We start from the raw sequence: 23,496 nt of genomic DNA on the forward strand, positions 1-23,496 counted from the left end.
GAGGTGTCCCAAAGGAGGGGTTCTCATGCCACCTTATTTTGCCAGCTGCTAGTTCCCGCTCACTTAGTCATCAAGCCTTCCTCCACATTCATACACCCCATCACCCGCCCCTACCTGTATTTCAATACTTAAACTGTAGATATCCCACTAAATATATTCCCTTGTAAGCAGCGATGAGGGTGATATAATTACTTTACCTGCAAGCATCATGTAAACTCTCCATCTCATCTGGAAAGTCAAGCATGCCTCTGTTTTGTTCTTCCGCTCTTTCAACAATATAGTGCATTAAATTCATTCTCGGTTTATTGGCTTTCGTGTCGATTAACTTCAGTAAGGAGGAGACTTTGAAACCAGCTGCGTTACCAGCATAGCAACCCTAATAAATATTAATAATATTTACTCAAACATACCTGTTAACATTAGTGGTACTCAAATACAATAAATGCGTTCACACAATAGTGAAGCATAGTAAACAAAAGCATAAATCTTGATTACATTCAGAAGAGAGATTAAAATAAAGGTTCGAGATACAAGGTAAATTTATTGCAAACTTCACAAAAATTTAAAATGTACAATAAAATTCAGTAAAACTATTTAAGAATTTGGAGACCTAAAAATACCGAAAATTACAATGAAAATAAAATTCTAAGATAAAATTCATCAAAGTTAAAACGAGCAAACAATATAATATAATATACAATACAATATATTGACAGTAATACAATAATAATTAAAAAATGTCAAAAATAAGAATAAAAATAAAAATAATGTACATTATATAAATTTAATACTATGTGAAGCAAGACGGAGTTGGGGGATTGGACATCAAGGATTTTATGTAAATTGCTTTACATATAATATATTGTGATAACTGTAGTATTTGGTCCAGTATAAACTAGAATGGAAACGTTTATTCTACCAAACACTTTACGGCCTCGCCAGCAGCCATGCTGGAACAACAACAACAACCCAGAGGGCAGCACAACTATGAACCAACTAAACAGGCAATATGCCAATCCTACAATAACCACTCATATACTAACAACATGGTTTAATTTAAATATGAAAGTCTTCTTCACTAATTTTAAAACTTCAAAAAAAAAGAAAATTTACTTACGGAGTTCATGAAATTACCAATATTCAAGATAAGAACAAGAAATTCTTCAATAGTTTCACTGCTTAAGATATCTGTTAAGAAGGTGACGAAAAATAATTGCATTCAATGCATTATTTTATTTAGAACAATTGAAATATAAAGCTGAAAATTATATAGGCAAAAACAAAAACAAAATTTGTCAGTATACAACGGTCGAGGAAAATGTCATGCCTGCTAAAGCAAATCAACAGGAGCCCTCTATTCAAGCGTGCTCCAAAAATGCCACAGGGGGATTCAAAAATTCCAACTGGGGCCAGAACCAAGGACATGCATTGAGACAGGAGTCAGGACTACAAATTAAAACCACTGGTTAGGTACAAGTGGGACAGTTTTAGACTACAATATAATTAATTTAAATCACTATAATGTTGACACAATAATGTTGGTGATATTTTTAGTTTAAAAGCTTAAACATAGCATCAGACAACAAGTGGTCTATGTTTGTCTGACAGAAGGAGTGAAAATTTCCTACTGATGTCATGTCCATCTATTGGCCAGGGGAGGATATAGTGGGGAGACAAACAGTCTTTTTATAATTTCATAATTAACTAAGAATAAGTTACAGCTAGAATCATAACTAATTTTTAACAATAATTTCCAATGCAAAAACAATTCATTCATGATATTAAATCAACAGAAATATAATTAAAACAATAATAATTCTGGTTTTATGTTAAGTATATATTGCTCAAAACGTGTCAAAATATAAACTTAAATGAGTTTTTCTTATGTTGAGACCACTGTAGCAGTGTTTTGATAAAATAAAAGTATAAGTGTCCCCTTAGGGGTTAATTATGTATTTGACCATTTTTCACTCTTAGAAAGTGTCTCCTTGATAGATGTGTCTCCTTAATAGAGAATAGCCGTAGTGTTACAAGATATATTTCTCCTCGTTTTACAGAAAAGTGCCCCTTTAATAGGAGGTTTCCCTGAATATGGGTGTCCCAAAGGAGGGGTTCTACTGTATGTTTCACTTACCATCACAGGCATTATGTATAGTATGTAATGATGGTCTTAAGTACTCAATCTTTTCAGAAAAATCCTCTTTCAGTAGCATTCCTTCTATTCGCAGTTTATAACTTTAAAAAAATAGATACAACAAATCATGATAATCATATGGTTAATTAATTAATATATTAATTAAATTAATACTGTAATTAATTATTTTTTGGCTAATTTAACAAAGAAATCAAACATCTTCAGCTTTTGCAGAACAGAGCGGCTAAGCTAGTTCATAATTATTTGAGAAAACATGATCATATCTCGCCTCTTCTTACTCAACATCAACCATTAGATTCATAAGATACCATCCCAATTTTAAAGTAGTTCTCTGTAGCACTGATGTCAACTTTGACCCACAACCACCCAGCTAACGGCATTTACAAGCGACTGTGTAGAAGCAGTTACTCAGAGTGCTTATGTCGTTTTCGACTGCTACAAAGTAGTTTCCAGGCAACGTTGGTGTGAGCGCATGTGCACATCTAACAGACTACAGCAAGGGTAAAGTTGAAAGAAATTCCTTCCGGAAAATCTGGTTAAATGAGCTTCTGTTAACATACTTAAGTTTATTTTGCTGTGCTTAATGTGATACCCATCAGCACCGACTTCCGTGAGACAATTTATAATAAAGTAGTAAAAACATGCAAAATATTATGAATTTTCGTTAGATGGTTTATTATCCGGAAGATTCTTGCTTGCGGAAGTGCGGAAGGCCGTGTTTATTTCTGGGAGACTTCTGCGACTTGGTAAACGGGAGAGTTACTGGCACATGACCATAAGCACTTGACAGTTACTTTGTATCGCATCAAAATCGAACAAAGACAGCAATTATTAGAGCAACGATGGTTTTCATTTGCTTTTGATTGCAAGGAACACTCATGTCACCTCAAATCATGCAATCCAAATTTGCTCGCAAGTTGGTCACAGTTGTTGGCTGGTTGCCAAGGGTCAGTCGATAATATTTGAGTTGTCTAGTTTTAAGGGTGACATGAGCAAGGCTTAAAATTATATATCTGACTTCACTTACTTCTTCAGATTTGACAGCATAAGCAGGAACTTCTCTGCAGAACCAAGCTTTGTCTCATCACCATCAAATGACTTCAGCATGGACAACTAAAACAAAAAAAAAAGTATTAAAGTCTTTGATATATATTCACATCATTAGAGCATCAAAAATTGTGTTATTTCTCACTTTTATATTATAGTTATATTCTGGTTGGAAAACCAGTCACTCCTCACAAAGATTTTAAGTTATTAATAAAGGGTTAAAGAGTAAAATTCCTGGCCCCCGAAACCTTGACTCTGAAATACCGGGTTGGTATCCGGCGGGGGATAGTTTTTTACCATAAATTAAATTAAATTAAATTAAGAATTGTAAAGCGCCTAGAGGGATCTGTGATCTGTTAGGCGCTATATAAATACAGTATTATTATTATTATTATTATTATTATTATTATTTTATTAAAATGGTAAAAGAATCATTTACATTTGGCATTTCGTTACAGGAGTTTAACCATTGCTTTAAAAACAATATTTGAGAAATAATAGTCTTCAAGATTTTGGGTATTTCTTAGGCAGAGACCACCACAAAATCGTTAACAATTTTGTGTAACATTGACAATGGGGAAAGTAACAACATAGCATGATGTATAGAAAGGTTAGTTTAGTGCATTAAAATATGTATTTCAAAAATGTTGACATTCCAGCATGTTTTGGCCACTTTCTCTGAAACATGATTTGCGATGAATGACTGTTTGGCTTGTCTTTGCCACATGTAGTATTTGTCTTCACTATTATATAATTAGTAGGGTTACTAAAGTTTCACTGTTTCTGCTTCTTTTGGTTGCATAAAGAACTATTTTATAGTAATATGTGAGGTCTCGCCACAAAATGAGTCTCATGGTTAGAAATTCAAAAATTTAGTTTGTATTATATTTGTGTAGATCACATTATAAGCTTTCATTTGGTCTTTGAATGGCTTCACTACTATAAGTAAATCCAGAGATGTGAGCATTTAAAGTTTAGGTGTATAAGAACCATGTTTTGAGAAAATCAGCCTCAAAGATAAATTAACCTGTACAAATAATATGACTAGATTTACAGAATATGTGCAGAGAACACTGTTTTGGCAAGAAAATTCACTTACAAAGTATACAATCATAAAATATAAGTATCAAGTTATTCAAAAACATTAAAATCAAAATTTTGTAAAAATGGTGACTTTGGCCTTTTTTGGTGAATATCTCAATATGATTTCACCAACGATGCGTCTCATTTCGTGGTATATAACAATAACAGTGTAGTTTTATATAGCCCCGTAGCTCAATATATTTTAAGTTCTTACTGTACCTCATCTTTTTCTGGAAGTAATTTTTGAAGGGCTTTGAGTCGGTCAGACCCAAAGCTTTTGCTGTCACCATTCTTTATAATGTCGATAATGACCTCGTTTGGTTTGCGGAACTGTTTCAGGAATATGTTGATGTTCAGACTACGCTTACCGTCAAGTAAATTTATCTAAAAATAGCATTCAAACATTTAATCCAAAAACATTAATGTTATATAGACCTATATCATATAAGAATTAAAGAAAAGGCTAGAATTTATTAGTACAGATCAGAATGTCAGAAAAGCATGATTTTGAATAAGGCGAAGATGCTCAAAAAGGTCCTTGATATTTAGGGAGACTGTCAAATCAAATTTAACAACTGACCAATCAGAATAGGGCCATGAACAAACATACATGTTCTCCCACATTGAACATGTTTTAGCTAATTTTAAATATGTTTATGCTGTTATACTTATATTACAACCGTTCCGTGGCAAAATGACGTGGCTCGAAATTTTCACTTTTGGAGAAAATAGAGTTTTGTTGTACCCTTTTGGATTTTTTGCAGGATTATATATCATAGACATTGTGCTTATATGTAAAATTTTAATTACAACAGTTTGTTTATTGCAAAGTTATTAGCAATATTCACAGATACGTTGTTTTGCCTTGGAAACATGTCAGGCTCGGTATTGTTGCAAGTGCAACATAAGAATTTATCACGTTTTGGGCAATCACATGCATCATACGTCGCTGTTAAGATTATTGATATGAAAACACCATTAACCAGTTGATTTTGCCTTGCCAAATTCCACCAGCTCAAAACAATTTTTTAATTCATTCCGAGGCAAAACAACGTATCAACATCGTAAATCACTAGATTTAAAGATTTGTGATAGATGGTGCTATCTCTGAAATGACTCATTGTTGAGACCTGAAATTTTTCACAGGTAATGCAGAAGTGTTTAATATACTCCCAAATTATAATATCTCAAAATTGAAAAAAATGTCAGTTATATTGTTTTGCCTCAAGACGGCCGATTAGCAATAATATCTAAGGGCCTTAGCCGAAAGGTCTATTCCATTGAAAATTGATTCAATGTGCAAGAATATTAGACAAAGCATATAATATTGTGCTGGATAAAAATCAGTCGCACACCTCACTGCCAATGGAACGCGTCAGCCGATGACCGTCAAGTGCAGTGGGAGCTTGGCTTAATCCTAAAACATTTTCTTGCTACAGACACAAAGCCTCGTTCATATGTTGACTCAGAGAACCTCGCATCTAATATACAGTAAAATATGTATTTTACAAAAGTCAGAAAATGCATTTGGTCAACATACCTCTGTTGGTGCCTTCTTTTTCTTTTCGTCAGTTTTCTTCTCAACCTTCGGCGCTTGACAGAAAAGCTCTTCTAAAACCTCATAGTCTGGAGTCAAAGGAGATTCCTTTTCCTTTACTTTTATCCATACATTCTGTTCTGTTGAAGACGCACATTATATTACTTTTATATTGATGTTCTAAATTACAAAATTATCCGATATTATTAATAATAATTTATACATGTCATGATACAATAATGAGTTAAGTGGATGTCCATACTTTTACATTTTATGTGACAATAAAAACATGACATCATCAAGACCCTATAGTAAATTTAAATTTGTTTTTACTAAACCACAGTAATATATACATACTTGCGACGTTTCTTGTGTTTTCAGCAACACTTACGAGCGATTGGAACTAAAACCATCAACAGTTCATGGTATTCAAACCAGATGAACTATTTCAACATATCATGACCATATATAGGCACATCATGACTATATATGGGCATACAATTTTTTTTTTTCAAAGATAATTTGATTCTGTGCCAGACTAGGCTTAAGGAAGGGGTGCAGCATCTTGTTTCCTTATCATTGATTGGCACCGGATCAAGACACTGATTGCTCAAGGTTCTATTGGTAACAAATATTGTCAATTGAACAATTATTTCCATGAATGACACTATGAGCCATGGCCAATATATCTACAGTATGAAAGATTAGAGGTCACGCCAAAAGAGTAGGGGTCAAGTTGGTGCTCCAATTCAGTCTTATCAATGTGGAAAAATATGCAGGCACCACAATTATACAGGCTTTTGCTTATTACCTTTACCTATGCACGAGATTATTATATGAATAAATTGTAATATTTTCCTAATTTTGCCTGGATTTGGCAAATTGCCCATACAAACAATAGGATTTGTTATTCTAAAACCAAGTCAGTTCTTCAAGGCCTCTTATGGATTGAATTAAAACCAGTTATATTACATTATTAATATAATAATAATCTATGTTGCTACAATAACCTGTATGCCTCTGGCTTACAATTATTCTGTATTTTATTATTCTGTATTTATAGGTTCAACTAGTTAATTGATTTTCCTACACTGAGCCATCAAAGTATTATACCAACTTCAACTATTATTTTAGAAAATAAAAAAATATTAATTTATATATACATCACAGTAGCTTAATAATTAGGATAACAATACAACACTTTTGCTATTGCTTATATCAAACATATACTATTTGTCCTGGTACCTTATTATTATTGTTTAAATATTTGATTTTGTTTTGTTTACATTATTGACCTTTAAGGAATTGTGATGCTATGTAAATTATAATTTTGCATCAATTAATTAGATTTGAATTATAATGGATTGAATATATTTGGTATGAACAACAAAGACAACCCATGAAAATCCAAAGACTTTCATATCCAGTGGGATCCTTCCAATGCTTGATTGGGCAGTACACCGGAAGACAATCCCCTACTCTTTATAAGAGTGTACCGCATTTTTTAATGTGCAAGGCCATATTGAACACTGGACCAATGGCTTATAGGTCTGAAAGAGAGAGTGCGCTTATTTATACTTGCATTACACCTCCCCGGGTAAAACACATGCAGAGCAGCAGATGAAGTTAATAATGAATCTCCATGGTTTAGTGCACACACAGTGGCTACCACCAGTTCAAACTTGTTGTTTCATATGATTTGATTTACACAGAAAAATGTACACAAATCTGGATCTTATTCCAACACTAGATCATGAGTTCCATCAAAACTAAATAAATATCGGGCACATACTGCACTGGATGATCTACGACCGACGCGAATCCACAGTGCATGATGACAACCACATAATGGACCACTTTTTATCAAAGTGACAGTGGCAATCATTAGATGGCGTTGCACTGTTAGCATACCCACAGACGGTAGAGACGGATTTGTCAGCCAGCGGTCGTCTGATCATCGTGTGATGCAGTGTGTGCCCAATTCTTTAATTATCCCACAAAATATAATGCTGTTGGTCTTACTGTCAGCATGCGAGGCCTGGCGTTGTAGTTCGGTTGGCTTGATCTTCACCCAGTTGACAACTTTCAGTTTCTTGCTTGGCCTGGGTACGGGAGTTGCAAAATTAGTTGAAGCTACCTGAGGCGTTATCCAACCGCCTGGTGGTGGAGGTGGAGGAGCACCACCACCCGGGAATGGTGGTGGTGGTGGTGGAGCGCCACCACCTGGGAAAGGTGGTGGTGGTGGAACACCACCACCACCAGGAAGTGGTGGAGGAGGAGGTACACCAGCACCAGGGAATGGTGGTGGTGGAGGTACACCAGCACCAGGGAATGGTGGTGGTGGTGGTGGAGGTACTCCAGCACCAGGAAGTGGTGGCGGAGGTGGCACCATACCTCCTGGTGGTGGTGGTGGCGGAGGCGGTGGAGGAATACAAATGCTTGATGGAGGTGGTGGTGGTGGAATTGCTGGTGTAGGGCTAGCAGTATTTGTCTGTGGTTCTCCTGTAGTCTGCGACGCAGCCTCTGCACGCATAAACACTTTAATATCAGTCTGTGTACTGCCAATTTTGCATGGTTTTTTGGAAGCTAATTTTTCATCATCTGTTTTTCCCTGCTTTCTCACAAATTTCTTGGGTGGTAGCATAGCAACTACATGATTCTTATGTTCAGTAAAAACCTTCATGATCTCATCTTGGTCCATTTGTACCGCTTTTCTGACTAGCACCTCTATCAGGTGCCAGATCGCATCTGTATTTTCATTGTCCATATCAAGTAGAAACAAGTCCTGCAGAATCGCTAACAGACTGGCTGCTTGGGGGCTTTCACAGACCTATAGAAATTCAAAAATTGCATACTGTATATAATCAAATTGTAATACTATCACCACATTTAAATTGGCAGTTCATGTCAATACATCTACTCATATTTTATTATTTCCTATTTCTTTTGCATCGAACAGGAAAGGGCCTTATCAAGTACAGGATGTAGTTGCCTTAAACCAACACCTGATTCCCCAAAGTCAAATTGCTACATGGGAAGAATGCCCGCAGACAAAATTCCTACTGAAACACCATCGTCTTCATGTGATCAAAGAACTTAAATAGCAGAAAAATTACCTGTTCCGCATATTTGCACTAAAACTGATGGAACATCCGCCCTCCCATGAGTGGGATAAAATTTGACCATTTGACCAAGTGGATCGAAACTACAGGAAACAAACAACCAGAGTGACACCTTTTATTATTCATATTATAGAGCTGCCATGCAGACGGGGTAAAATTGCTGTCCGTGTACCCACTATGCATTTTGACCAGATGTTCCACTATATTGGGAAGCTGCGTGCTCTGTCTTCTGCTATTTATTATTTTTGACTTGATTGAATTAAACCTTGTTATAATTTGGTTCAATTAACAATCAGCAGTGGAATGATGCACACATTCATGCAAAGAATTTCGGGGCATGACATGATATTACACGGGACACACATGCTAATCTTACACGGATATGCATCCCCACAGACGTAATGTAGCAAAGGGAATGTTTGAAATATTAAATTGGTGTTGGGCCTAATTTTGGGACTCCCACAATCTTTATGAAAACAATCACAAATACGGTTACCCGCTGAGCAATGACTATCGGAGTCCGCACCATACAAATGGAACGATTGATTAATTTGGCCCACGTAGTATATTTTAAAATTTTCGAGCCAATCCCCATACTGTAATGACTGCCACAGCTTAATCCCATATGTATTTATGAGCTGATCCTAATTATTACTGTCACAACATACCTATCCAAATTTTACGAGAATCATCAATCATATTCGTAAACTAGATAAGCAGATATCAACTTTAATATAATTAACATTAACAACATAAAATTGATGCTGAGTAATGTATGCATGTTAATAATAAAAAGATTGGGTGCTGTCTTGATGTTGCCAACCTTTCACTTGCTGATTTGGGAAAATCAGCCTTTTCTACTATTTTTAATAACTATAAATTCCAAAAAATAATAAAAGAAATGCAGAAAAGGCTGCTCTTGCAGGTGGAAATGGTGCTGCAAGCAGCTCTCTGAGACGGATACATCACCTTATAAGATGTCATTATTAAAGAATATTGTAAAACAGGATCAAAATTTGCTAATTTTCTCATGGATAGCAAGACTGTTTGCTGTACTCACACAAGTTTGTCAAGTGCGAAACAGAATATATGTTTTAACAAAAACGAAAATACAACATTTTTTTTTTGCAAAACCTTCCTAGTAATAGTATGGAGAAACATCTCCAATAGTGATACTTAAAGCCGCAGGAACCCAGCAGGATTTGAAACCAAGCTGATTACTGATCAGATATTCCACCAATTGAAGCCAAGAACTTAAAATGGCGATGATAACAGTTGATAGGCATAGGTCTCCCTTAAATTAAAGACCCCTCCAAAAAAGACCAATCCAATAAATTATTTTATCTATCATTCTAATTAGGAGACCAAAGCTGCTTGGAAAATAAATGTTCAACTTGGGATTTGAACGCAAGACCTTCGGTATTAGCCTTCAGAATTTCATGGTTTCAAATGTAATTTTAATTAAAAGCTCTACTAATATAAACGTAATATATAATTCATACCGTTTAAATGGCTGCATCAAAGACATTTACAGGGATTGAGAAAAGCCTGTGACCTGATGGGGAATCAAACCCAAGACCTTCCGATTATCTTTGGGTATTGAGTTCAAATCCTGACAAACATTATTAATACACTAAATAACTGAAAAGTTCATACTCTTTTAAAGACTGCATCAAAGACATGTACAGGGCTGTTGAGGTCAATTCCATCTGGATGTTGCAATTCCCCGTCATCTTGCTCTTTATGATCATCAAACACGTCAAGTTGGATGGTCAAGTCTGGGTGGTCTTTATCAAGATCCCTATCAAAAATTAATAATCAGTCAGTCAAATATTAGGAATTTTTTATATCACTGATTATGATAAATTACCGTTTTATATGAAAAAAGGGTTTAATATTGAAAAGCCATTGTTGTAATAAAATTTTATTGATGCTTATGATAAAAAAAATAAAACAGATAAGAGTGATAATGAGAAGCAAGATGATCTTTTTTAGGTTGGTGTCTTCATTATAAATCAATCAATCAATCAATCAATCAATCAATCACTATTGAATATTATCAATCACTCAAACATTAGCTTTTGTTTTTAATCATATATGGTAAAGACAAGCCAAACAAGTCACTCCTTGCAAATTTTGTTTCTGAGATAGCAGCCAAAACATGTTAGAATGTCAACATTTTAAAATATATTTTATTGCACTAAATTAACATTTATATATTTTAAACATCATGCTATGTTATTAATTTTCCCATTTTTGATGTTGTTAAAACGATTTTTTTACGATTTGATTGTTCCTGCCTGTGTCTTATTGTAAATTTATAATGCCAATTTTTTTAATACTGTTATTTAAACAGCTGTTTGTTTGAACACCTGTAAGTTCATAACGATGTCAAATTTAAATTATTCGGTTACCATTTTATAACTTTTACTTTATTGCTTAACCCTGTATTTATTAACTAAAAATTGATTTTTTTTTTTTATTTTTTTTTTTTTCTCTCTTGTGAGGATTGACTGGTTTGGCTTGTCTTTACCACAAACAGTATATTAATAAGGTTAATGAAGAAAACAATTGTTATAATAGAATGATGACGAGAAGCAAAAGATAAAGAAAAAGAAATGATCATTCTTATTATTTTGGGATAATAATAATAATAAAATATGTTAGACTTATATGATGATGACAAATACAGTAATCAAAAAGAGAATCATGTTGATGCCTGTCTCTTATACACATCTAGATGTGTATAAGATTTGAACACCTGTAAGTTCATAACGATGTCAAATTTAAATTATTCGGTTACCATTTTATAACTTTTACTTTATTGCTTAACCCTGTATTTATTAACTAAAAATTGATTTTTTTTTTTTATTTTTTTTTTTTTCTCTCTTGTGAGGATTGACTGGTTTGGCTTGTCTTTACCACAAACAGTATATTAATAAGGTTAATGAAGAAAACAATTGTTATAATAGAATGATGACGAGAAGCAAAAGATAAAGAAAAAGAAATGATCATTCTTATTATTTTGGGATAATAATAATAATAAAATATGTTAGACTTATATGATGATGAGAAATACAGTAATCAAAAAGAGAATCATGTTGATGCTCATCTTTAATAATAATTATTATCAATCAATCAATCAAATCTTTATTTCAGCTATTAAAAGCCACATATAATATAAAATACAAAACAAAAAAAAAATGACAAATGCAGACAAGCATCATATAAATTCAAAAATACACACTCTGAAAAGTGTCATCCACGATAATGAAAGGAGGATGATGATTATGACAAAATAATGACGATGATAGTAACGATGATGTTTGTGAAGATGTTGATGATAATGATGATAGTGATGATGATGATGATAATGATGATGGTGATGATGATGATGATAGTGATGATGATGATTATGCTGCTGACGATGACAATGTTGATATTAATAATTTTATTGATACATGAAGATGACATATGATGTTTAGTTGTGATGTTGGTGATGGTGATTATGATGATGATGATGTTTATGACAATGATAATCATGATTTGTGGTAAAGATAGAAATGATGAGGATGGTGATAGGAGAGATAATGTTTGTGAAGATATTGATGATGGTGGTAATGGTGATGATGATTATGATAATCATGATATTGGTGTTGATGTTGATAATGATGTTGATATATCATGATATAGATGTTGAATTGTGATGATGATGATGGTGGTGGTGAAGCTGTTTGATGACGATGAAGATAATGATGATGTGATGCTTATTGGAATAAGGATGATGATAGGACAGAATAATGTTTGTGACGACGTTGATGATGATGGTAAAATGGTGATGATGCTTATGATCATGATAATGATAATGATGATGGTGATAATGTTGATGTTATAATAACAATAATAATGATATTGATAGGTGATGATATGTATTTGACTTGTGATGATGGTCATCATGATGATGATGAAGATAATGATTTTTGACAGTGATAGGAATGATGAGGATGGTGATAGGACAGAGGATGATAATACTTGTAATAAATTTGGCCACAAAAGCAGGATAATAATATTGTAGTAATATTAAAGGAGACAATGCACTGATGATGCTATCAAAGTATGAGGTTGTTAAAAAGAATTAAGCAGGTTAATAAATGAAACGTAAAATAAAAACATGAAATCATATTTCAATAGGTACAATTAAGTATACACAACATAAATAGCAATTTTTATAATTAGCGTAAAAATTTAAGAAACATCTCAATAATACAACAATATGAAAACTACATGAAGCCAAATGAAATTATGGTATTTGAAGATAATAGCAACAATGTCAACATCATATAACAATAACGATGATGAAGAGAGAGGGGTGAAGTTTGAAATTTCTATTCCAACAAAATAAATTAAATAAATATTCATCAGAATAGAAAGTAGCATCAATTCCTCTGTTCCCAAACTCAGACCCAGGGTTTGCGCTATACCGCAGTTCGTCGAGTATAAGCCCACCTCAGTTATAAGCCCCTCGCAGCACACTTTACATCCAATTTCATGTACCAGCAATAGACCGAATCGGCGGCTCCAGCTATTACTGGTCACGTGATATATAGTACAGGGTACAAAATGTAAACATACACATCGTAAACCACAGTGCGCTCACTGAACACAGCATATTGAGAGTTATGATGTGTTTTAGACAGGGACCCAAAGCAAAGCAAGGCAGTAGGCCTTTGTTTTTTTTTAATAGTGATTTATAATTACTTTGGCATTCTCTGTGAATTTTATTTAGGCTCTGGAATGGTGCTAGTGTACGGTAGGCTACATACAGTTAGGCCCCTAGGCTGCACTCACTGTGAGTAAGCCTTGACCAGGGCCCGGAGCAGGGAGGGAGTTGTTATGCCTCGACTATATATCTCTGTCGAGTACCTGTAGGTAATAAAGTAGAAAAAACCCTTAACGGTACTGATTGCTCAACCAAACTAGTGATACAGGCTGGTGATAATAGGCCGGCTAGTTGGTATGGTACATCCTAGTGCCAGTAAGTAATAATAATGTCATCCTATGATTTAATTTTTATTTTTTTCATGCTGCGATAGCATTTGCCATGAATAATATTCCTTGTTGCATTTGCAACATCTATGATGTGACTCACATCAATAACAAGGCGAAGCCATATTCAATGCACTGTCGTCTCGCGATCGCGATAGATGTAAACAAACCCTAATAAACACCATAAGTCATGTGACCCGAGCTGCTGATTCAGTCTATTTCTGTGGCAAAAGCCCAGAGTATGCATTGCTAGGACTTTCAAGAAACAAATATCAGATTGGCTTTGAATTGAGCATGGAGTATTGTATTAAATTTTGCCTTTAAATTTGTTGGCCAACGTTTGTATGAATCTCAAATGACGCAGTGAATGCCCGGCTTAAAACTCTGCACGCCTTAATACTTTAAGACTTATAAAGAACTGGAACCTGTGAGAGAAAAGTATATTTTTGCAGAACATGTTACCCACTATAAGCCTGGTTTACACGGCAGGAGATCGCATTTATCGGTTTATATATTATAGGTGTTAAGTGGCGGTGTAAACAGAGTTAATAACTCCGCATAACAGATCAGTAACCGTGATGGTCTACTGAGCTACCTCTGCATCACAGGGGTGTTAACAAAGATCATCGTCATGATTTTTATGCAAATTAGCTGTTGTTTGACCTGTGTGAGTCGTCACTGGAAGTCACTGTTGATAAACACCGATACCAATAATTATTTGAAATATTAAATTTTTATTATTACATACATTTTAAAACTTTTTTGACAAAGAGTTTCAAAACAAGCAGCAATGTGCATGTTTCTTTCAGGACAGTTCAAATAACGTGACTTCCTGGTACAACCGATAATTTTTTTATTGTGTATATGGGAGACAGGAGATCATTGGTCCTATCTTATAGCAAACGGCCGTGTAAACAAGGTATATTGAAACAAAAAGAAACATCCTAGTGCATGATGGGGTAAGCAGGTTGTAAATGAATGAAATAAAAGCTGCAATGAATTATTTAAAGAGATACCATGGATTCCTCACCTTGAGTCTATGTCCAGTCTTCAAAGTTAGAAATTATTTTGATAAAGAATAAAGACGAACAATATATAAAAAGGTTAACAGATGAAGCACTAAAATTAAACGATGTAAAATGTAAAACATGATATCAAAAAATGGTGTTAAAATATATAAAACATTATAATGGAATTGAATTTTGTTCACAAAGTATTCATAAACAGATAACAGCATACACATGACACCACAAAATTAATTTGTTATAAACAAATTCCATGCAAATTAAAGCAAAAAACCCAAGCAAAAATTTTCAAATTTAGGCAACTAATGTTCTCTCAACTTGGTTTTTAATATAAAAACATATTTTATATTTTAATGTTAAAACATTTTATATCAAAGCATGTTAACCAAAGTTATAGCAAGGAAGACAAATTTTACAAATTTTAATAAAATGAATATACAAGAATAGGCCATTATTTCTATCATTATTTTTTTCCTATCAAGCAACAACAAACAATAACAAACAATTATAGACAAACATACATTATATTGTATATTAATAGCATATAGTTAAAGAATGATGTAGGCCTACTGTATGTAAACTATATATCTATCAATTGCACAGCATCTAGATGCAACAATTGAGTTTCGTCAGTATTTATTGCCCCTCCCTTGTGAAATTAAACATGCGAGATGGGACATTTTACACCTTGTTTAGCAAAATATATCATTTTGTAAAAAATTCACAATCTTCTGAGGAGGGTAACAATATTTTTCTCATTTAATAGCAAAGTAATTGTGGCAAAAGCACCTAGGAAGAGGAAAAAAATAAAATTTATAATAGTTAAAAAAATTTTAAAAATTTATAAAAAAAATTGTGTCTGATAGTAAGAAAAAAATGTAATAGAGGGCACCATTACACCAACACAGACAGCATCGTATGACGCAGCCTAACTTGATCTGTTGCATGTCAGGTCTGTGTGAGTCAAATGAAGACGCGATGGGTCTCGGTCAGGGACTGTAATATCGTACCATATTAATCAAATTTAATATTCTCACTACGACCTCAAGAAATAAAAATCATATATTTTTTTTTCAAGAAATTTCTATATTATGTACGCTTATAGTTCAGAAATAAAATTCTATTGGTGGGGCGGTGGATTTTGTAAAAACAAGGTATAACATCTCACCTAAGTATAGAGTTGTATTGTAGAGAGATGAGAAGATGTACTGACATACCTTTTGAAAAGTGGTCTTTAATATATGGTCAACAGCATATAGCAATTTGCTTGGTGACAATATTTAATTGAGCAATGCTCATGATAAATACTTTTGCTAAGTATGTGCTAAAATATGTAACTTTATTATTAATGTTCGAATATTTGTTACCTGCGGAAGAAAGAGATGAATACTATCCATACCTTAGCTGGGTCAGGATATCAAGAAGCTTTAACCCAATAAACTCGTTTCGTAGCCTAATGCGTTCATCAAAATCCTCCGTCGATATAAGAATGGCGTTGATGAAACTGACCAATGATGCTTTGTACGGGATGATAACATCTTGCTTTAACTCGTTGACCATGAAGCTAAATCGGTAGCGTTGTTGTTTTGTGATCTGGGAAAAATTAAGAGACAAATGTGTTAGGCCCGGCCCACAAAAAATACTGGAGCTAAATTTAGAACCTAACTGTCTGAAGTATCACTAATATTTGTTCAACCCATTGGTGAAATGCGTAATGCACATAAAGTAATTATAACCACTTCCAATAACTTTTAGCATAAAAACATTAAAATCTTAAATACCTGAAGCATAAGTAAAAAAAAAATTAAAATTTTATTGGTATTTTCAAATACTTGAGTATGTAATCTTAATAAATTGAAATCTGGGAAATTTGAAACATAGTTCTTGACGAGTAAAAGTACTGTACGGAACTCCTGAAATCAACATAAAGATGATTTTCATATCCAGCCTTCCAAAGTTATTCATGCATACAGTTTTTAATGGCATTACAGTTTTTAATGGAATTAACTACAATTAAAGACATGACCACTATATTTTCCGAAGACTTCGGGACAATTTCAATTGGATATTTATACAAATCTACAATATTAAAGGCTTTGTTTTAGATACTTTGTCATATTTGGGTTAGCGCCCCCAAATGTTACATTTTTCTTCTCGAAAAGATCCAGTATCATGTGAGGTGGTCTTGAGCTTAGCTCCCAATTAGAACCACTCACACATCATTGTAATTTTCGCCTGATTAAGTTCAATCTACTACTGTATTTTGACTTATTCACCATCTCTGCTCCAAGAATCTGTTTGTTTGGCAGAAAAGGGTAAATCCGGTGGAGGTGCATGGTGGGTCATGTGTCATCTTAAGTACTTTATTACTGTCAAAAAGTCAAAAAAAAAAAAAAAATACAACACCACACATTTCCTGATAACCGAATCCCATCGACACTTTATTAGTGTATAATACAGTATTAGGCAGTATGCAGTAGGGCATAGACACACGCTGCTCTTGCTGGAGCCTATTTTTTTTTTCTTGCCATGATGCGTTCACTTTTGTACGACATAGTCGTCATGTTTTCACATCCCATCATTTGACGCTGGTTCTCTTAAAGCTAAGACTGTTGTCTTTTCATATACAGTACGTTCATCCATCATTTTGTTACTCTCTGGAACCTTCATATGTCTTTACCAACCTTCCCAATTTAAATCTCTTGTGAATGAGTTACTTTTAAATACTTAACCCCTTAACATTAGTGGCTTTTTAGTCTTGCTTGAAATGATAGGCAATTAAAAAAAATGTGGATTAATAAAGTGAAAAAAAAAATTATTGATTTCTAGGCCATTTTTTAGCTCCCATATTTGATATCCTATTTACTCAATACTGGCCAGTGTGACAACTTAGCCATTTTGCCATGACATGCCTCATATTACCACTTAGAATTAAATTAATGTATAACTGGTTTATACCTGTTTAACTAATACATGGGCCTATAGCTAGACTGACATTAATGCAATTTAATAGGTCTCTAAATTGTAGTATCTAGTTATTATTTTCCAGACTACCTTATCAACTTTCATAGTATTAATATGTGCCTCATTACTGTTCAGAATAAAATTAATGTGTGGGTTAAAGTTCATACCTGTTCAACTAATACATGGGCTAGCTAGACTGACATTTAATGTCGACACTTAATAGTTCCATTGTAGTATCATGTTATCCATTTTCCAGACTATAGTTTCAACTACCTTATTGCTGGTGCATTGATATTCAAAGTAAAACATGATTTAGATAATGCAAACAATATCTACTAACTATTTAATAAAATAAATGAAAAAAATAAATAAATATTATTAAAAAAAACAAACAATTTAACAAAAATTTTTTTTTCATTACCATAAAAGGCATGCCCGCGGGGGTGATAAACAAATAATTTTTTTATTTGGCCTTATATGTACAAGAGTCATCATACGGTATTATTGGTGGGAGACGCATGCACAATAAACCGCAAATAAAAAAAGTGCGGGGAGTTTATTCTGGTTAAACTTTTACAATATTCTAAGGAAGGATGGACGACTGCAATGGGTTGACATTTGGAAATATTTAAAAAACAAAAAAAATAAAAATCTGGTATTCTGACAAAAATTATCCAGGTGCTGGTGATAGTCATGTAATGGATTGAATCCAGCACCCTGTGACTGCAAGTTGAGCACCTCAACCATTACAGTAAACTACTTTTAATTAAGGAACAATTCCAATATCCAGGTTGTATGTCGCATATTACAATCTGTGAAAATTCCAAAACAATGAAGTTTTATAACAACTGTGCCATATGCAACTCATCTGCCATATCTCAGCTGTAGAACAAAGCTTTGCTTGTTGAATTTAACCTTGATTTAAATATATAATAGTTTTGAATATGCACATCAATACATTACAGTGTTATAAATTTACATTCACCACTCAGCTGTTGATATTTTCTTTATTTAATTAGGAATATAGATACATACTGGTCATTAAATATGAGAGTAGGCCTAGATGGAGCAGTAAATGATACAGGCAGCTGTTGAAATTAAACTAGCAAAACAAAGTACATTTCAGACTGATCAAACACACTAGTGTTATCAATGTCTTCCTTAACAAGAATTTAAGGCAGAGTAAAAATATGCAAACAACTCATTCAAAAGTTTCAAACTTAGTACAGGTATTGTCATTTGTAAGCTTTCACTACAAAATGAGTCTTATCGTTAGAAAATAAAAAAATGAGTTTATATTATATTTTGGTAGATCACATTATAAGCTTTAACTTGATCTTTGAATGGCTTCCCTAAAATAAATAGATCCAGAGATGTTAGCATTTAAAGTTTAGGTGTATGAGAACCAGGTTTTGAGAGAATCAGCCTCAAAGATAAACTAACATGTACAAATAATACTACTAGAATTACACAATATGCACACAGAACACTGTTTTAGTACGAAAATTCATTTAAAAAGTACACAATCATAAAATATAAGTTTCAAGTTATTCAAAAACATTAAAATCAATATTTTGTAAAAATGTTGCCTTTGACCTATTTTGGTGAATATCTCAATATCATTTCACCAACGATGCGTCTCATTTCGTGGTGAGACCTCACATTTTTTTTTTTTATTTCTTGTTTATTAAAACTTTGCTTGGCCATATGTGACCGGCTCTATCAATACCCCAGGAAAAATGTAAACAAATTTGAAATTTTTGTGTTTTTAAATTCTGTATGTATTTCTTTATAAAAAAAAATGTTTATATGATGGAAACTGTTTGACCGAAAGGTCCACTGATTAACCTCAGATAAGAAAGCATAATACATACTCCAAGTATTGAAATACACGTAATCGTGTTGGGATTCAATATTTTGACATTAATTATGTCATCATCAGGAATCAATATTTCGACATTAATTATGTCATCATCAGGAAATTGTTTGAGTATTATTTCTGCAAAGTTATGAATATCAAGTTCATTGGGTATCAGGTTTTCGAGAAAACAGCTTTATATAGATTCTAAAATCCATACTTTAAGGTCCTATAAAAAATATTATTAGTTTATCACCCTATCTGGGCAGGAAAAGTGATGAGGAAGGAAGGCTTATTTTTTATTTTTTTTTTATTTTGCTAAAGCCAAATATAACCCTTGGTTTGTTTGCTGGTGCATTGATATTCAAAGCAAAACATGATTTAGATAATGCAAACGATATCTACTAACTATTTAATAAAATAAATAAAAAAAAATAAATAAATAAAATGTAAAAAAAAATATTTTCCAACAATTTTTTTTTTTTTCAGTACCATAAAAGGCATGCGCACAAGGGTGATAAACTAATAATATTTTTTTATTGGGCCTAATATCAGGATTTGTATTTCAAAATGTTTTTAATATACTTTTTAGTTAAACTTATATTTACTGATTGATATTTCTCAATTTTTTTTTCCGTATTTCAAAATAATTTTAATAAATATACTTTTTAGTTAAACTTATATTTACAAATTGATATTTCTCAATATTTTTTCTCTAATACACCTTCTTCATAAACCGCAAAAAACCTGATATTGTTCCAATTCTCGGACGATTTGGGTGATAGCGCAAAATCAGAAATTGCGACAAATATAGAGTTTTGCTAGAGGCGGGCATACATGTGAATAATTAAACATTTTCATAGATATTGTTTGGCATTCAATTGCATGCTCAAGTGTCCTGGTTTCTCCAACAAGAGAAAAATGAGTAAAACTGAGTGAAAATTAATGTTTTTTAGTATTATTATCATCATTTTAAATTTTCAGTTTATTAAATTTTGCTTTTCAATAAGTAAATAAATAATTCTTTGTAATAGATAGTAGTCTTTTCATTTCAATTTTACGTGAAAGCGAACTGGTTCCTCCATGCTATTTTTTTCTAAATCCTCTTTTCATACTACCCTGTCTTCTGATATTGTTTAATCTGAAAATTCTGTATGTTTTTTGCTATTCTTTTAGGGTATATTGTATATTGCTATAAATTTGTCAGCAGTCTTCAGGATAAATTTTTATCATTGTTATATTGTGTCCTATTAGTTGTTAGATACATTCTTTTTTTCCCTTTTTTTTATTTTGTTTTATTTGTGTGAACGTGTTCAACTTCAATTAATTTACAGAATAGATGGCAATAAAATTGTTATCATATCATATCGCATCGTACTTTATGATAATGATGGAAATAAAATATTCAGTAAATTATTGTTGTTTATGTTAATGTACATATTGACAGACGAGATAAAATCATTCTGGATTCAATAGTTTATTCTGAATATTTCTTTTTGGTTAATCCAGTTGTCAATATTTGATGGCATTTATTTCCAAATTTCTATTTTTAATGTTTACGTGTGAACAAAATTAACTTAAAAGATGAAATATTGATTCCAAGTCTGAATAGCAAATAAAACAAATACTGAAACCAAACATTGAATTTAATAATACATAGTTTTTAACTATTTATTCATTATTTATATAGCCCCATTTTTTGCAGATACAAAGCGCTTCTTTCCCTGATCATTGGGTTCACAAAGTGTTGATGCTATAATCAGCACAAGAGTAACCCCAACAGGTACCAATTTATAATCCTGGGTGGAGATAGAGTGCTGTGCTCAAGGACAGAAGCGAAATGCACGGCAAAAAGGATTGAAACCCCGACTGCAAGTGGGAAAACCAACCGTTTCAGCTGCACTAAACCAATTAGACAAAATTTTGAATCCTACCTTATAATGTTCCAATGAATCTATAGCCAATGTGTATCCACTGCTCGAGTGAACACACAAAGCTGATAGCAACTCAATAAGTTGTATTTTGACCATCTCATTCTTCGTATCAAGGGCTGAAATATAAAACGTAAAATTACAGAAATTGTAGGGATTTTACCAGGATTCTTCAATTGAATATTAATTATATTTTCCAAGATTTAAATAGTAAAACATTTGTTTGAGAATAGGTACTAGAATTAAAATTTATATTTGAATAATAAAAATTATAAATGTTGTTTTAACGTTGACAATGGGGAAAAAAAAACTTGGCATGATTTATAGAATGTTAATTTTTGTGCAATAAAATAGATTTCAAAAATGTTTACATTCCAACATGTTTTGGTCATGATCTCTGAAACAAGATTGAATTTTCTTTAAACACTCTGCAAGACATTTGGTGTTTTCTTCATATCATAAAAACAATTTTAAAGATGCATTTATCAAGCTAAAATACTTTTTTCAATTAGATGACATAGATTCAATTTAGATATTATTAGAGTAAAACATGTTTAGATCTGTGTTGCACTGTTAGTATTATTAGAAGTATTTGACTATTTTGAAAAAGCTTAATGTTTTTTAAATATTTATATTAACAGGCAGTATATCTATAAATGGTAATGGTAATATTTAAGGATAAATGTTGGCATGGTAGCAATATTTCAAGTGTACTGTATATATGCTGTCAGTGATATCTTATTAATACTGTAAACAACATTGCTAATCTAATCCTTCCCACAGTATATTATAATTCTCATCGTTTTGTCCATCAACACTGTCATAAAAAAAACACCCGCAGTAAGTATGTCACCTAAATGACCAGAACCAAATCACCCAATCAACTTAAAAATTTGATTCAAAAAACATTTGTAACTATTCATGCCATTGGAGGCAGCAAAGCAAATGCTAGATTTGTATAAGTTTTAACATATTGCACTGCACTGACAAATATACTGTAAATATGCAATGTTGCTGTTTTTCACTCTCTTTCCCCATGAGGAAACTTCACCATTTACCAAATTTTCAATTTTTGAACCAGGTTTTGCCGATCTCTTCTTATCTCTATTAATTACTGCTTCAGGGAATTTTGTAACAAGATTAACAGTGAAGACCATTAATTATGAATAGTTCATAAGAAGACTAGCACAATTAAATCAAAAACCATGTTGTAACTTCTAACATAATAAGTCATTGATTTTTAAAATTCAAAAGCATATCTATTATGATTTTTATCTGAAATTATAGCTAAGGTAATAAAAATGCCAAATTTTTTTGAACAGGTTTTTAAATTTGTCCAGCCTGGTTTTTAAATTCTATACTGGTAAATTATTGAGAAACAGCAATGCCTGCTGTGATGACTCTTAAGTAGAGGTATTCTTCTTTGATATTTAATTGGATTACCGAGATAAGATTCTGGCAAAACCTGGTTCACCAACCCACCTGAATGCCCTTTTAAAGGGTTTGCTGGTAAATGGGATAGTAACAGCATGACTCCAACCCCCACCCCCACTCTCTCTCTCTCTCTCTCTTTCTCTCCACACACCTTTTCCTCAATAATGGTGTCAAAGGCTATGTTCACACACACGGCGTAAGGCTGGCTTAAGCCTGGCGTAGCGTACGCCTTTGTGTGTGAACTAGGCAGTGGCGTTGTTAAAGCCACTCACTACGCCACGTTCTTGGCGTTAT

At 32.9% G+C, this 23,496-nt stretch overlaps 1 protein-coding gene across 5 annotated transcripts in view; it reads right to left on the minus strand.

Moving 5' to 3' along the window:
- LOC117106219 (inverted formin-2-like) overlaps window positions 1-23,496 on the minus strand; it is a 59,870-nt gene that overhangs the window by 12,813 nt on the left and 23,561 nt on the right. For 4 of the 5 annotated variants that reach the window (XR_004445019.1, XR_004445018.1, XM_033247568.1 and 1 more), the window contains exons 3-13: window positions 21,772-21,887; window positions 16,415-16,608; window positions 15,021-15,038; window positions 10,601-10,745; window positions 7,845-8,652; window positions 5,826-5,962; window positions 4,505-4,669; window positions 3,183-3,268; window positions 2,135-2,235; window positions 1,118-1,188; window positions 198-376 (exon numbers count right to left, since the gene is read on the minus strand). Coding sequence is in view for 2 of the 5 variants with exons in the window: in XM_033247568.1 (XP_033103459.1) it covers window positions 198-376; window positions 1,118-1,188; window positions 2,135-2,235; window positions 3,183-3,268; window positions 4,505-4,669; window positions 5,826-5,962; window positions 7,845-8,652; window positions 10,601-10,745; window positions 15,021-15,038; window positions 16,415-16,608; window positions 21,772-21,887 (2,020 nt within the window). In the remaining 3 variants the exon portion in view is untranslated. The remainder of the gene's footprint in view (window positions 1-197; window positions 377-1,117; window positions 1,189-2,134; window positions 2,236-3,182; window positions 3,269-4,504; window positions 4,670-5,825; window positions 5,963-7,844; window positions 8,653-10,600; window positions 10,746-15,020; window positions 15,039-16,414; window positions 16,609-21,771; window positions 21,888-23,496) is intronic. The other variant, XR_004445020.1, reaches the window with a different exon arrangement.

Source organism: Anneissia japonica, unplaced genomic scaffold (assembly GCF_011630105.1).
Source record: "Anneissia japonica isolate Jap-2015-1 unplaced genomic scaffold, ASM1163010v1 scaffold827_len218306_cov157, whole genome shotgun sequence".
NCBI lineage: Eukaryota > Metazoa > Echinodermata > Crinoidea > Comatulida > Comatulidae > Anneissia > Anneissia japonica.